Here is a 15,351-nt window from a genome sequence, read left to right on the forward strand (position 1 = left end):
CGGTGTGGTACTAGTAAACGGGCGCGGCAACACCAGAGGGTCCAGCAACCCAGCCGAGTTTGTTCTCATAATAGTCGTGGACAAAATTCGGAGTGGAGTGAGAGGAATAGACACTTCATATGGAAGCAATCGGTGCTACCCTGTGCCACCAACCCAGGGACGGAAAGTGATAACGAAACAGAAAGTACTAGGTCCTGCCAGTGGAGGGTGGGACAGTGGGTGATCCCATCGTTGCTATACTAACGGTAGAACAAACGACGATCATGACGAGTCAAGACCCCGGTTGGATCGAATCGAGCGTCAGAATTGAGAAAAAGTTCTATTGATACATCGAACGTGGCATACTACGAATACAGCGATTAGTGTTAAGCTACAAAGAAGGGACGTGACGATAATGGCTATATGAATGCTTGAAAAAAAATGGGAGGGGAAAAAATGAGTGTTTGCAAACCCTCTAAATATTTGAGTTCTTGTCCATGTTAAGCATCCACGAGGTGTTGCTCCATTCATCCCTTTCGTGGTCAAGTGGCATTGAGAAATCACACATAAAGTCGGAGAACATTGAATCGGAGGTGCATGTTGGAGCCCCGCTGAAAGCGTCCGAACACGAAAAGGATTGGCCTGACGACTGATATCCGTCCATCGATCCGTGAAGTAGTGGAGACAGACCATTTACATCATAATCCATTGAATTGTGGGGAAGACGCAGTTGTTCCATTCCAAGGAATATGTCATCTTGGGACATAGAAGCATCAGACTCGGATATGTCGCCGTTCCGTTGGAAGGTTGTTGCAGTTGGCGTCTAATTGTCGAGATGAAGATCAGATGAGATCAATATAGAGGAGCATCAGAACGTACGGCGTCAAGATCTAAACCGGAGAGCATTTCAGCTAGTCCTGATCTTGGCGTAGTAGGCTGCAATGGCTGTGATGAACTCAATTCCAAGCCAAGCGCATTCGTGCACTGAGACTGAGGAAGGGACAGAGTGGCGTTCGGCTGCTCGTTAACACACATTGCCTCTGGTAAAGAAAAGGTTGGAAGGAAAGGTGGAAAATGTAAAGGGGAGAGCCCAGTAGGGGATGAGAAAGCTGATGGAAACTGCTTTTTTAATGCACCGAGGAGAGCATCACGCGTAACACCCTGAGGGCGGACCCTGGACGAGCGAACACGTCGCACTGGGCCTATGGATGACTCCGCACAGACTTGTTCAGTAGGCTTCGAGTAGTAAGCGCCGCTTTGAAAAGTCTTGGCCGACTTAGCGCTCTTGCGGTTGGGCTTGAATTTGTAGCCAGGATATTTCGCACAGTGTGCAGCTTGGACTTCCGCTGCCTTCTTATGCCACACAGCTCTGTCTTCTTTGCTCATAGCTCTCCAAAGCTGCCCTGCGATGCGGCTGAGATTCTGCTGACGCTTCTCAGGGTCAGCATTTCCCCGGCTCTTGAGCATGTGTGAACGGTAGAGCATGAATGCGTTCGGTGGGCGAGGGATATGTTCCTTTGACGAAGAATGAACCCCACCATGTGTCGAAGCAGCCAATGAGAACACGTCGCAATTAGAAAATAGCTGAGGGATGGAGAGGGGTGAGTTGAATAAATTATTTCCTTGCTCCAGGCACGGAGGTGCTGATTGGGAACGACACAAATCATCCAAAGGAAGGGAGATATCACTGAAAACGGGGGACTGGGAAAATACAAAGTGCTGTGGATAGTTCAAAGGACCAGGGCCCAAATGGACAGGATAAGAGTTGATCATGTGCCTGCTGTTAGAAACTGGCAAAGTAAAGTCAGCTCGGCCCGGCCCGGCGACTACCCAAGGAAAGACTGACCGTCATAATCCATTGTATTAAAAAAACCTTGCTTTTGGACTGTAAAAGGGATCTCAACACCAGTTGAGAGTAATGAACATTATGAGGTCAAGGATTATGACCACTCTTATATGCGTACGCTCAGCGCAATAAAGGGAGCTGGAGATAGTCCCACTACGTGGATCTTCGTCAGGCTTCGTGAGCTCACCTGAAGGGCGGCATAAGTATACAAAGGGAAGAATGTGAAGAGCAAAAGAACATTGGGGTCAATCAGTTTGAAAGAAGGCGCGAGGCTGATATCACGTGACCGACACAGAGCAATCGGAAGCGCGCGAGAGCACGTTGTAAAGCACGTTGCCCAGCGAGCCATGTCTTCGGAGTCATAAGTAATGCAGTCTGGCTCACCGAAAACCTGAAAGTCCTCGTGTAGACAAGATATGGCACGAGGCACGAAGCTACAAAAGCGTGGCAAGATAAGAGTGGCGTGCGAGCGACGATGGTCCGCTCTCTGCGGGAAATGACACCGTATTGACAACGACGACATTTAGTACCAGAAATACCGCAGCATGTGTCGCCGATCTCCTCCCGTGAACATTGACAACATCTGTTTCTGTGTACTGCTTCTATCAATATCATTAATTTGAGTTCCGGGTACAGGTTTACAGGCCAACCAATTATCGTCGGCGTTACCGCATGGTGCATGTCAATTGAGATAAGGTCACAAGTCATGCTTGTGATGTCGATTGATGGATGATGAAACGCGCTGCCCGGCCTTGTGATTATATCTCTAGTTTCATTAAAATTATAAGCAATGTAAACGCAGCCACATTCCTGCAGCAGGCTGTAAGCAAAAGGTGCATGACAGAGATAGTAACACCTACGTGCGATTTCTAGGGAATAGCGATCCATTGCGAACTCCCAGCTGCTTTCTTGATCCGGTTCATGATTGCCAGGCCCTCATTTTCTTCTGGAACTTCTTCCACTAAGATTAAGTCCACCCCCTCCCTTTCCAATGTCAACAGTCCATCAAATAGCCGCCTTGCAATAATTGCTGGCTCCGAAACCAGCCCAAAAGGAAATTCACGCCACTGAATGGTCGTATCGCTGATGAGAGATTTCATCAAAATAGAATCCGAAGGCATCAATAACCCCACGCGGAGAGCGTTAGGAGAATGTGGCATTGAACGCTTGAGATCCTCTAGAAAAGCGGATGGGCTAAGAGGTTCTATTCCAAGGGGAACTTCGGACATGTGCATCAGCGTCACTGGCACTGAGGGGGAATAATGGCGATATTTCATGCCAGGTGTAGTGGGTGCCTGTTCCAATGCGTCGTCACGAAAATCACGACGATGGACGAGGATTTGGGGTATTGGTGTATCGGTATCGGAGAAGCCATTGACGAGCACTCGTTTAATGTCCTCCTACTGTAATTCCGCCAGGTCGCAGGATGCGGATATTTCCGTCTTCATGTAGACCATCTACGACCGTACTTTCTAGACCAACTTCACATGGGCCACCGTCTAGAATGATTGTAATTTTGCCATTCAAGTCATTCAACACGTGCTCTGCACGGGTAGGACTAGGTTTTCCGGAGGAGTTGGCGCTTGGAGCTGCGAGCGGTGCATCGGTAACAGCAATGAGTGCTCGTGCTACCGGATGTGATGGTATTCTGATTGCGACAGTTGGCTGGCCAGCGGTAATGATGTCGGGTATCAGGCTATGGTCGCAGGGGAAAAGTAGCGTGAGGGGTCCAGGCCAAAAATGCTCTATGAGCAATTCGTAAGAAGGTGAAAGCGTATAATTTTGTGGAAGCAAGGTTTGTAGCATACGCCGCGAGGACACATGTACGATGAGAGGATTGTCAGCCGGCCGGCCTTTGGTGGAGAATATCTTAAGGGCTGCTGTCGCGTTTAAAGCGATAGCACCCAGCCCATAAACGGTTTCAGTAGGAAAAGCGACTGGGGAGAGATCTTTGAGGCAGGATGCTGCGGTATGCAAGGCTGTGAGGGTTTCAGATGAGCTGACCGCTACCTGGTCGTCTAAAGAAAAGACGATGGATGTAGAATCGCATGCGAGCACCTGTGTCGCCGCCGCCATCGTGCCTTGTGGTTGCGAACACCTTTGTCGCAAAAAGTTGAGGTACCTTTTCAAAACATTCATTAGTAGGATTGTCGAAACCCAGACCGAGTCAGTTGCATGATGAGTCCGGGATCCGATCGGGTAATCAATAGTATATTAAATACAACTTTTAAGTTAGTCTCACTGCGCGCCATAGTATAGACATCTAAAATGACCTGGTATCCTCGGGCATCATGATATACTACGCCTGATATCCCTTTTATCGAGTCACTACTCTTGGTAAACAGAGATTGACCGGTTACATTCGAATGCATCTGGTAACTCTGTCACTACGTGTCCCGAGAATCAGGTACATGGGTCTTGGGCATGTTCAGTCCAACTCGTCGTGCAGTCGCTTCGATCCGTTCCTCCGCTGTTAGGTCGATTAATGGGTTATATCTCTCCAACAAAGCCTAGCATAAGTCAGTTGATGTGTAATACCTTGCGTGAAACCAGAATGCTCGCCTTATATTCTCGCTGAGATCGCAGGAAAGTCAAGGCATTCTGCATATCGTGATGAAAACGTTGCGTATCCTCGGGTCGTCCACTCTGTGCGAACAGGGCTCGGAAGTTTGAAGCAATGTCTTTGTTCCGAGCTAACCGAGGTTTGACAGTCTGAGGGTCACTGAAAGTCAATACAAGCAACACAAATGAAAAGACTGGCAATGTACCGCTTTGGCTATCTCTCGGACTACCTTTCGATAGACGTGTGTGTGATGTGCAACCATTGGGTACAAGTAAACGTTTCGCTTCAAGCGTTCACAAATTGCGATGACATCAAATCTGATTTCCTTTTTTGGACGATCAATCAGCCCACTATCATTTTTACAATTCATCCACAAGTTCAAGTTCTCTGCAGATCTCATTGTACATTGATTCAAGCCACTGACACAAGTTCCCGTCTATAATGCTGTGGAAATTAACTTGTTTAGACTCTCTTCCACTGCTCGATATTTTAAAAGGCTGCTCAATCTGATATTTATCCGCCAGCTCAACTCACAAACTTCGAGACCCTACTAGGTTCATTCACGATTAACTGATCATCATGGTTTACCACTGCCATAGCATAAACTCTGACGACTCTCCTACTCACAACGTAGAAACCAAATCTATCCCCAAGGTTAGTGACGTAGCGTGTTTTCCTCTTAACCAGGTCACTCAAGTTTCTGCCGTAGTCAAAAAAAGTAACGAGCTCGCGGAAAAATGACACCAAACCGACGCGTACCAATCCTGCACGAGCTCAAAAAAAGAACCAACGTGTTTCCCATGCTATCAAGAGGCATGTCAAACAGCGACGACGTGATCCTATGCATGTATTTGTTGGCAATGTAAGGCACCGTGAAAACTATTACGATATGGAACCTGACCTCGATGCAAGCTTCCTAAAACAGTCGACGAAGACAGTATCGAAGAGTACTTCAGTCGCTGTGGCGAAATTCTCTCTGTCGAGATTCGCTGCAGCGGTGGTCTGGCAATGACGACTGGCCGCCCGGATCCAGCCTATATTGCACAACATTCTGTTAGGCAGTACGCCATGATCACGTTGATTGATGCATCAGCTGCCAATAAAGCTTTGAATCTCAATGGGTCTCGTCTTCAAATAGGTGATGAATCCACGGAGCTTGTGGTATGTCACTTGAATCTTCATTTCAGAGTGCAACTCAAAACTGTAATTTAGGTCACTCGCAGCCCCGCTGATCTTCCAGAAGTGATAGAAAAGGTGCAGCAACGTCTTGAAGCATACCGAGCTCGCAACGGCTTCACTGATGCGAGGCGTGCTCGACAAAGCGCAATGAGGTATGACAACCGTTGTTGACTTATGTGTTCATTGCTGATTCGACCGTTGACCTACATAGGGCTCTGGATCTCGAACCTACCATTTTATTAGAAACTCGCGGAGATAAACACCCGCGCGGGAAGATTTTTGGTTTTTCTTTCCCTTTGCCCCTCTTTTGACTCTCCCTTGTACCTTTGTTTCAATAATGTCCCCATTCTTTATTTATGCCGTATACCCAACATGTCCATACACAACGTGTACTATGGTGGGCGATGAGATGCCCTGGATGTAAGGCTTCTGGAAGCATTGACACATTGCATAGTACTAGTAAATGAACAAGCTTAAGCTTCAATTACCACGCCTTCGGCCGGATTTAAATTTGTGAGCTTTATAAAGCTTTGGGCCTTTGGCAACGCCTCTGTGCCTTCAATCGAGTACCTGCTACTGCGTCAACAGGCCAGTCGCAGGTATTTTTCTTGACATTCTCATTTACACTGCCTGCATGGAATCGGTCTGAAAAGTCATTTCTTCAGATCCTAAGGTGAGATCAACTTACTGCTTCTAGTGCCAAACTGAAAGCCTTATTACGCTCTAAGTGCTGCCCTTCGTTTGTTCACCGTTCGTTGGAGCTAGTCACTGCCATGGCGAGAGGCGCAACTCTGAATCCCACTTCGACGCCCTTCTTCCCTGGCAATATGCGAAACAATGAAGAGGATGGGGCCACTGGGTTCGTATTTGGGGTTCCCACACTTCGGGAACAGGATGGAGCGTCTGTGTCCTCTCAATCAGCCTGTTCCGCTGATCGCAGGTCTTTGAAGTCGTCCCCAAGTCCACCCCGATTACTGGAGCACACTGGAGCGCCCGATAGTCTCCCAGACGCCCGCTTCCAGCTTTTGCCCCCACACGGGGATAGGCCTCCATATCTCCATCAGGTTGAGTCTGAGAGGCAGCATGCGTTTCGTGCGCGAGACATGAGTAAGGTTGGCAGCTTAGAGTCTCTACCAGAAGCAGATGATACCCCCAATCCAAATACCCATGACGAAAGCATGTACACCCTGGGCGATTCGTCTCCATTTATCTCGGCTCTTGTGCAACAATCTCGGAATCGCAATGTAACACCTCCGGTCAACATTATGAACAACTCATTACGCTCTTCATCATTCAACATCAGTGGACCATTCCCCTCATCGTCTCCGGTCTCATCTTTGGACTCCGGCAGTCAACTTGCCTCCAGTACCGATTTTCATCATAATCTGGAGGCACAACTCAAAGCTTCTCCAATCATACGTGACCTATTAGACCGGCTTCAGCGTTGCGAGTATAACACGCGCGAAATCCAGCGCGATATCAGCGACATACACCGCAAAGTCAACATCCTCATTGAGAGGACCCTTAGCAGTGCCACCTCTTTCAATAGCGCTCAGCCTGAATTCAAGGATCCTTTCGCACCTGCTTCTGGCATGTCGACACCCGCAGTCAATATCGCGCGGGCTTCATTTAGTGCAAACATTGCACCAAATCAATCGCCTCCTGCGGATGATATTACACAGATATCTCAACGCCTGAACACGTTGACCACTTCCGTTGGGCAATTGCTGGCTCTTCAAACACAGCAGCATATTCAAAATGCTACCACAGGCCTTCTTCCTGCCCAGATGGGACGATCTACCCCACAGATGCAGGACATGGCCTCGAACCAAGCCTTTCCCCATGGCATGGGGTCTAACCCCGCTGCCCTTGGTCATGGTATACCGAACAGACCAGATATGCGACCGTCACCACGCGCACCTAATCCCCCAATGCGCACTTGGTCTGCGGGAACGCTTGATCTTCCCATGCGGACCGAGACTCACGGCAATTTGGGACGACTTGAACCTCCTCGGGATAAGCGTCGTTCTGTAACTGGGGGCATCATACGGCGTGAATCTGTAGGCGTGCGTAGTTCAGTCTCCCTAGCGACACTAAATCAACTAACCTGTTTGATTGCTAGATGATTGATGCACAGGGCAATGAGCTATCTGGTAGCTCAAGTCGTGACAGCGGTCCCATGGTTTCCAAGTGGGAACAGTTGAATCTTGCGCCAGATTTACTTCGTTCTCTCAGCAAATTTGGGTTAGTGGTAATCCATCGGAATCAGTTCTTCTGTTAAACTTGATGTTCGTAGCATTGGCCCTCCTAACAAAATTCAGCAACGCGCACTTCCATTTCTTCTGCGAGGTGCAGACATCATTGCGCAAGCTCCACCCACTCAAGAGCGGATTGCGGCATATGTGATACCCGCTATTCAGGTAGCTGTGATAAATACCGCCGGACGCCCCCTTACCAGGGGACCTCTAGTAATCATGATATCTACCACGGTCGACCAAGCTACCCAGGCTCAGCGTATGATTCGTGACCTCGGGGGTCCGATTGGCATTAGATCTGCGCTAGGCGTTGGCACATCCACATCGCCTAGTGACCTTAGCCAGGAGCTACGCCTTCTGCAGCAGAACATGCCCCACATCATTTGTGGGACCCCACAGAAGTTACATGCCCTTTTCACTGCCTCCGGAGGTCTCGTCGGATCTGAAGTCCGCTTCCTTGTTCTTGACGAGGTTGATCAACTGATTGCCCGCAACTTACACGAGTTTGTCTTCAACATAGTGAAGCTTCTTCCTCCGCCAAGGTCTCGACCTGTTGGAAATGTCACGCCAAATTCTGCTTCTGCCCCACCTCAACAACTATTCAATTCCTTTGATGCAAACAGCCACCCCGCCTTATCGACTTCTAACACAGGACGCAGGTTCTCTGCGATTTCTCCAGCCTCCTTCGAATGAGCATACTACCGGCTCGTCGAACATTATTGAACGACAGACTGCACTGTTTTCCAATACTGTGCCGCAGGATGTGCTCAATCTAGCTACGGCTATCCAACTCAAGGAGCCTGTGCGCGTTCTAGTCCGCCGTGATGGAAATGTTACCAGCACCGAGTCCGCTCAAGGGTCTCGTGGTCTTAGGCAATTTTACCTTTATCTTGCTTTCACCGCTGGTGTTCGAACAGACACAAGTAATCCTGCTGCACCGGGTGGTGGACACGGCATCATTGGTTCGGGCCGCGGGGCATCTAGTGCTGAAAGTGCTCAAGCTCGCGAGTGGAAACTTGACGCGTTGGCAGATATATTTGATGACGTCGAGGTCAGCCAGGCGATTGTGCATGTTGGTGGCATGACATCTTTGGAATCAGTTATCCACAAGCTTGCCAGCCGCGGGCTTGAAGCTGTACCTCTTGTCAGTACCAGAAGCATTCTCTCTCTCTCGATGCTCAAACGGTTTTCTTCTAGCACGGTGACATGAACGCAGGCACAAAGCTGGCAGCGCTGAACAAGTTCAAAAGTTCAGCTTCAGTTATGATGAGAGAGCCTGTGACGAAAGTGTTGGTTGTGAATGATGTGCAGGTGAAGACCCCAGAAGTGTCTCACGTCCCTCTGATCATCAACTATGGTAAGTAACTGGCCATGCTGTGGTCTGAGTTGATGTTCGAACTTTTTTGTTAGACCTTCCTAAAGCTGTAGAGGAGTACGCGCATCGGTAGGCCAACCCATTACCTGTGTCAAACACGCGCTCATCCCTATTTCATCTCTATTACAGCGTTGCTCCAGCCATTGCTTCCAATTATGCACGAGCTGGTGTTGTAGTGAACTTTGTCACTGCGACTGGGGGTGATGTTGAAATGCTTCGCTCTATTGAATGTTTTTACAAGTACGCACTTTTTTTTAAAAAAAGCCTAGTACTGACGATTGACGATTTTCTTCCAATCCAGAATTAAATGCGTGCGTTTTCCTGTTGAAATCATACACCACAAACTGTATCTAACTTTCCACAGCCTGAAGTCCCACTGAGCCTTCGCGATGTCATCTAAACACGCACTTGGCGTTCATGTATCTCTATTTTCTCAGGCCTTGATTCAGTCACTTTCCGATGTGTTCTTATACTTTGCTAACGTATCACTTACCCAGGCAGGTGCCCAGCCATGGCACTAATCTGTTTTATACCCATATATTTGGCACCCCTTTAGCGATATCAACTCAGATGTTTCCGTACTGACACTGTTTCCACCACTACTTGGTATCCAGTCTTCTCGACACTGACCACTGTATAGCAGTCTTTCCTTCCTGTCTTCACTACGTTTGCCTCGTGAATCGGCTTACTGTGTTTTATGTCAATTCTCTTTATGTCATTTTGTTACTGTGGAGTTTAGCGTGTCTACCAACGTACTTTAGTCTACTTCAAACTGGACAATCAGTACTTTCAGTGTACCATCATCGCTGCAGGACGCCAGCTGCTTCCTCGATGGGTTGTCAGTTGCTCTCCACGCCAAACGATTGATTTGATCAACGTGTGCCAAACTTTAAACTCATGAGCAAATCTCTTGCAAGTTACGATAAAGACTTACTTTGAGTCGATTATCAACACTAAGGTCCACTGATCTGGTGTGGACATCAAGCTTGAATAGACCTTTATCTCTCCTGTCTCTAAACCAACCGCAAGCCAGCGTCTGGAGAGAGTTGTGATTGAGACGAGATACAGAAGGGTTTTACTTACTCGGGCGCATCAGCACCAGCAGAACAAAATGCGACAGCGGTCGCTGCTTCCTCAAATTTAATTGTCGTAATTGCTCCCCATCGAGCAGAGTCTGAGTCCTGCTTCCATATCTTTACCTGATGGACGGTCGATCAAGAATCTTTCTTCAAAATCAGAAACACTTACAGTCTTATCACGAGATGCGGTGGCAAAAAGGTCCCCTTCACAGCTCCATGCGCAATCCCAGATGATTCTTCCGTGCGATTTATCTGCAGCAATGGGCATATAACCTAGTAAGCAGCAGGATGGTCGGTCGTCATTTTGTTACGTGAAGGCATATAACCTCGTACCATTTTCTTTCTTCTCAAATAGCCTCCACGTTCGATCCCGACTTACGGTGAGGACGTATCTATCGTTTGGCGGGCTGAATGCTATACGGGTGACTGTCAGGCTATGGCCCTCGAGAGGGGCACCGAAAGGCTGGTAGCCGGCTGTGGTGGACACGCGAATAACGGCATGCTGCGGGGAAGTTGCACGACAGGCAGTTGCAAGAAGGTCGAGTGAATTAGAAGCTGAGATCGTGATCGACTAGGTCGATGGAATTGCATCAATCGCATTTCACACAAGAATCACAGATTGGCTGACCTCATATCCATGCCCAAAAACTTTTTCCACTTCAGGCCAGAGGGTGATGGAAGCTAGCTCTCCTTCAAAAGGACGCCTGCAAGGTCTGTTACCATCCAATTCTGAAGGTGCTTGAATAGAAGACAGTCTGTCAAACAGCAAATATCACGCATATCATATGACACACCATCGCTAACAGCCTTGTTCGAGAGTCCGAGAGGAGGCACACTAGCCGTTGCAGGTCTATCCCCCTTTTTTTTTCTCAGAAGCCCTGAAATATAACAAGGAGTGGTCCTTACCTCGCTCTGGGCCAGATCCTTTACTCCAAGTACTCGGACCTCCTCGACGAAATTCCGTGGAGCTTCGAATACTCGTGCGACCTTCTCATCGGCAACGCTTGCAAAGGTCCACGGGCCGAGCCATGCTACGCCCATTAAGTCATAGCCATGTACCTGAGGGCGTGACAGCTCATGCCAAATGCTCTGTTCGAAGGTAGAGGATGTAATAGCGCCATGAATGCGCGTCGTCTGGTCCAGACTAAAGGTGCGCAGTTAGTATCTAGAATATAGCGTTGATAGTAAACGACCCTTACCCCACAGATACCAGATAGTCTCCTTTGGGGCTCCAGTCGAGGTCTTTTATTGCACCACTGTGTCCGCTGATCGCACCAACCTCTTCCCACTCTTCGCCAACTGTTCTTCCGTGACTATCACTTGTAATGCGGCGCCACCGTCGCCAGCCTCCACTCCAACCCCATGCCATGGCTTCGGCACCATCATTTGACCAAAGCCCTCCAGTAAAGCCACCGAGACGCTGACCTCCCACATCACCGAAGCGTTGTATATTGATCCAAATGGACGAGGTTGACGATGAATATGCAGTTGAGACGATCGAGCTAGGAGCCCATATGATGAGAGAGGAGTCTGTTGATGTAGAGAGCAATGACGTATTCGAAGGAGACCAAGAAAGCGACGTAACTCCTGCCTCGTGGCCAATCAGGAGAGCATCGAATGTGACAGAGTACTGTTGCGTCCTGCCCAACATAAACCCGGTCATAAACTCGATCCAACAATTTTCACTACAGATTCAACGCACCCGGAATTCGATTTGACAGTAAGAATATGCCGTTTAAGTGAAATTTGTCTGCCACCCTCCTCTGCGTCTGCACTTAAGTCTCCTAATGAAGCCTCAAATGCGTCCAGGAGATCGTCACTGAGATCGTCTCCCGATTTTTCTGTATGAATTTGTGACTGGGCCTGCATCTTAGTGAAGGACTCCACATTCCAAAGTCGGATGGTTCCATCCTGTGACCCTGAAGCGAGAACGATGGGATCATTTGGTGTGGATGGAGCTCGGAACGCCAGCGCACGTATCCAGTCTTCATGTCCTGATAGGGTGACTGAACGAATAAACTTGAAGAAATGAGCACTTGATACCTAGCTGAAATATGTGAAACCCACTGGTCCGTCAGAACGTGTCCAGATATGCACTTTACGATCGGTTCCCCCAATGGCAAGTATTATCGCTTCGGCAAGGTAAGTGCCTCGTCGTCGAGAAGTTTGAGTCTCTCACCTTCAGACGATGGTAGAGATGCGATTGCTATTGATAAAGGATACCATCCTTGAAGCGATATGGTTTGAAACTCCTTCACCTCATCTGTTACAATTAGCCTGATTCACTGCGCAAATGAAATACGAAATTTACCGTCAACCTCACCACGTTGCACCTCCCATATTTTGATGGAAGAGTCTGAACTTCCAGTAAGTAGGAATTTGTCGAATTCGCGAAGTACAGAGATGGCTTGTTGGTGTGCTCGCACGATCGCGGTAGTCCTCCACTACGAACATTGTGGGGACGTTGGCACACAAGGCGGATTAACATACCTCTGTCCCAAATAATCTCCAGTAGCGAATGGTCCCCTTGTCGTCCGTACTAGCAAATGCGTCGGACGCCACAAAACGAACACAGGTCACTAAGCCATCGTGACCAGGCAGCGTCTGGAGGACACCTCTGCCATCAGGGTCCTCCGATGAGATGTTAGGCACGTTATAAAAGCGATGGCAATATACTCACCTGAGTATTCCACAACGCGATTAATCTACCTGATCCATAGGCAATCAGGGAAGAGGTGGAGGCATCTGCAGCATGGTTGAAGCGATTGGTAGATGCTGAAATATATGCCGTGCTGATGGATGGCTTGGACATCGCCGCACGGCGCAGATCGCAGGCTACAAAAGTCTAAAACACGAATTAGTCAATATTTTTCAAAATGCGTAGAATGGTCATACACTGATCTCGGACTGCGCTCGTGTTGATACGCGTTCTGCAGTTACGTTGAGTCAACTGTCCTTAACGTTTGGTGATCGTTGACTCTGACACGGACGGTACAAGGCTCGAGGTTGAAGTCAAGTCACACATTTGGGTCCGGCATACTTGCTCACTTTGTCACATTCATCTATGTCCTCTTCATGCGCATGGCATACATAAGTGTGTTGCACCAATAATCGTCGCTCTGTTGCACGACAGCACTTATAAACCACTCTGGTGCAGTTTGCTCACAAGAAGGAACCGGCTGTACATCTCCCGAGTCTATTATATCTGCCCAGTTGCTTAACCGACACACCTTTCCTAAAAACTTCATTTAAAACCCATTCACATGCCAATCCTCGGCATCGGTATCGATATTTTGCACCTTCCTCGTCTCATCAGTCTGTTGGGTCGAAGGAGATCCGAAGCATTTGCCACGAGAATTTTAAGCTCCCAGGAATTACGAACATTCCAGTTGCTCGCAGAACAGCATGGAGAAGATGATATCAAAAGGATTGCACAGTTTTTGGGTGTGCGGTAAGTCTTTTCCTTATCTTACATCTTGCCAGACATTCATGCAACCTGTCATGGGGTCTAGATGGGCGGTGAAAGAAGCTGCGTACAAAGCGTTGTATCCCATCCGCCCTACCTGGAAGGAGGTGACATACTTGTCATTCAATGGAACCACTGGCGTAAAACCAACACTTGTTTACCGTCCCGTACGCAATGATGTCGGACCAGCGAATAAATTGCATGTTTCAGTGAGCCACGACGGAGATTATGTCTACGCACAGGTTATTGCAGAGTCGACGTGATTTGACGTCTATTATCCTTCAAGAGTGGTGTGTCTAGTCCGAGACGATACAAAGAATCCAATCTATGATCCTAATTATACTAGGCTGTTCAAATCATGTACTTCGTCAGGAGGCTGCTCGGGCCACCAATCTGCCCACAAAGGCTCCACCTTCCACGACTGTTCCCCCCTTTCCTCAGCAACCAACGCTATATCGGGACGCAAATGTTCTAGTCGCACCAAGGCCAAGCCAACGCTTGATCCTATACCTGGAGCGGCTATCGAGGAAAGGAGCGTGGATGACCCGCGCAAGCGGGGTGTTTTAACCGCGGCGTCGTCTGTAGTGGATGGAAGGGACGGTTTAATCGACATGTATGGTGGCAATGACGTCGGAGAGGAAATGTGAATTGGGAGTATACGTTTCCGCACTGCGCCCGTGTGATATGTGCGCACTGTCAACTCTTGACCGACATAGCATCCCTTCCGGAAATCCACTAGCGCATGTCAGTATAAGTATCAGATTAAACAAAAAAAGAACATACGTCCACCCATCGCGTCTAAGTTTGATTCAATAGGAAATGCATGCATGGGTTGAATATCCACGCTACCCTCGGGAACACCGTGCATGATGCGATGGAGCAAATATGCATCCTTACCAGCCAATTCATGTGTAGACGCATCGGCAGCTGCACAATATCAATTCCAGCTCAATGCAAGAAACACCCCAAAGACAAACTCACGTGTTTCGCCTTTGCGAACGAGCATCCGCTTGCCCATCCCTGGAGCACGTCGATCAAGTATGGTACCATTCTCAGTTCCCCATGGCCATTCGTTAGTCCGCCAGACTGGCTCGACAGCGCCGCTCCGTGCCCAATTCCACTCCCTGGTTTCTTTTGTTCTTTCTGACCCCCATGCGGCCCAAACATCCCACTCCTCCGACACGTCCCGTATGCGCACCTTTGCGCGGAGGACGTAGCGTTTGAGAAGGCTCATGAGGGTAGGTGCCTCGGATGGAGTAGGGTCATATTCTATGAGATATGTCGGCCCAGTAGATGAAAGTGATGGTGTCGGGGAGTTATATAGGAAGGTGTCATACAAGACGCGTCCCTACGACCAGAAACTGCATGGTTACATTACATACTGCCAGACACTCGAAGCTGGGTCGCACCTGAGCGTGTAAGAACGCCCCATATGTCTGTTTGCCCTGCACACTACACGCTAGTAGCCCATTGAGGAACTCAGTTGCTTGTGAACCAGAAACAGAAAGAACTGCGCGATTAGATACAGGCGCTAGTGTCGGAATTGTTCTTAAAAGCGCACGGAGTGATGGTGGTATAGGCATCAAGAGAGCATGAGAAGTTTACGCAT

At 48.6% G+C, this 15,351-nt stretch overlaps 7 protein-coding genes across 7 annotated transcripts; 3 read left to right on the forward strand and 4 right to left on the reverse strand.

Annotated features, from left to right (window-relative positions):
• Positions 1-303: 303 nt before the first annotated feature.
• On the reverse strand, positions 304-1,956 carry F5891DRAFT_364406 (uncharacterized protein). Its single transcript, XM_041371549.1, has 3 exons — positions 1,826-1,956; positions 859-1,769; positions 304-802 (listed from the first exon to the last, which is right to left on the reverse strand). Exons 1-3 carry the CDS (start codon positions 1,836-1,838, stop codon positions 455-457), a joined length of 1,272 nt encoding a protein of 423 aa, XP_041232840.1. The 5' UTR covers positions 1,839-1,956; the 3' UTR covers positions 304-454.
• Positions 1,957-2,694: 738 nt separating this feature from the next.
• F5891DRAFT_1125151 (YwlC protein) lies at positions 2,695-4,650 on the reverse strand (the record flags this gene model as incomplete). The annotated part of the gene is made up of 5 exons (XM_041363944.1): positions 2,695-3,225; positions 3,287-3,835; positions 4,264-4,335; positions 4,388-4,537; positions 4,594-4,650. 5 exons carry the CDS (start codon positions 4,648-4,650, stop codon positions 2,695-2,697), a joined length of 1,359 nt encoding a protein of 452 aa, XP_041232841.1.
• A 78-nt stretch (positions 4,651-4,728) lies between these two features.
• Positions 4,729-6,109, forward strand: F5891DRAFT_364906 (uncharacterized protein). Its single transcript, XM_041371552.1, has 5 exons — positions 4,729-5,042; positions 5,098-5,250; positions 5,301-5,549; positions 5,601-5,719; positions 5,779-6,109. The coding sequence occupies exons 1-5, from the start codon at positions 4,968-4,970 to the stop codon at positions 5,876-5,878; spliced, it is 696 nt and encodes a 231-aa protein (XP_041232842.1). The 5' UTR covers positions 4,729-4,967; the 3' UTR covers positions 5,879-6,109.
• Positions 6,110-6,340: 231 nt separating this feature from the next.
• On the forward strand, positions 6,341-9,597 carry F5891DRAFT_1181563 (uncharacterized protein; the record flags this gene model as incomplete). Its single annotated transcript, XM_041366047.1, has 9 exons — positions 6,341-7,633; positions 7,690-7,811; positions 7,864-8,383; positions 8,475-8,966; positions 9,020-9,179; positions 9,233-9,266; positions 9,327-9,437; positions 9,499-9,508; positions 9,562-9,597. The coding sequence occupies 9 exons, from the start codon at positions 6,341-6,343 to the stop codon at positions 9,595-9,597; spliced, it is 2,778 nt and encodes a 925-aa protein (XP_041232843.1).
• F5891DRAFT_364554 (WD40-repeat-containing domain protein) lies at positions 9,499-13,338 on the reverse strand. Its single transcript, XM_041371550.1, has 16 exons — positions 13,172-13,338; positions 12,957-13,121; positions 12,767-12,907; positions 12,588-12,720; positions 12,456-12,539; positions 12,344-12,408; positions 11,979-12,295; positions 11,476-11,916; positions 11,183-11,420; positions 11,071-11,134; positions 10,905-11,014; positions 10,610-10,847; positions 10,446-10,549; positions 10,281-10,396; positions 10,132-10,233; positions 9,499-10,084 (listed from the first exon to the last, which is right to left on the reverse strand). The coding sequence occupies exons 2-16, from the start codon at positions 13,086-13,088 to the stop codon at positions 9,955-9,957; spliced, it is 2,415 nt and encodes an 804-aa protein (XP_041232844.1). The 5' UTR covers positions 13,089-13,121; positions 13,172-13,338; the 3' UTR covers positions 9,499-9,954.
• Positions 13,339-13,396: 58 nt separating this feature from the next.
• On the forward strand, positions 13,397-14,014 carry F5891DRAFT_364706 (4'-phosphopantetheinyl transferase superfamily). The gene is made up of 2 exons (XM_041371551.1): positions 13,397-13,727; positions 13,789-14,014. The coding sequence occupies exons 1-2, from the start codon at positions 13,540-13,542 to the stop codon at positions 14,003-14,005; spliced, it is 405 nt and encodes a 134-aa protein (XP_041232845.1). The 5' UTR covers positions 13,397-13,539; the 3' UTR covers positions 14,006-14,014.
• A 65-nt stretch (positions 14,015-14,079) lies between these two features.
• Positions 14,080-15,325, reverse strand: F5891DRAFT_940891 (uncharacterized protein; the record flags this gene model as incomplete). The annotated part of the gene is made up of 4 exons (XM_041374307.1): positions 14,080-14,477; positions 14,526-14,669; positions 14,724-15,090; positions 15,152-15,325. The coding sequence occupies 4 exons, from the start codon at positions 15,323-15,325 to the stop codon at positions 14,080-14,082; spliced, it is 1,083 nt and encodes a 360-aa protein (XP_041232846.1).
• Between the last annotated feature and the right edge of the window lie 26 nt (positions 15,326-15,351).

Source organism: Suillus fuscotomentosus (assembly GCF_016647785.1).
Source record: "Suillus fuscotomentosus strain FC203 chromosome Unknown F5891scaffold_3, whole genome shotgun sequence".
NCBI classification, from domain to species: domain Eukaryota; kingdom Fungi; phylum Basidiomycota; class Agaricomycetes; order Boletales; family Suillaceae; genus Suillus; species Suillus fuscotomentosus.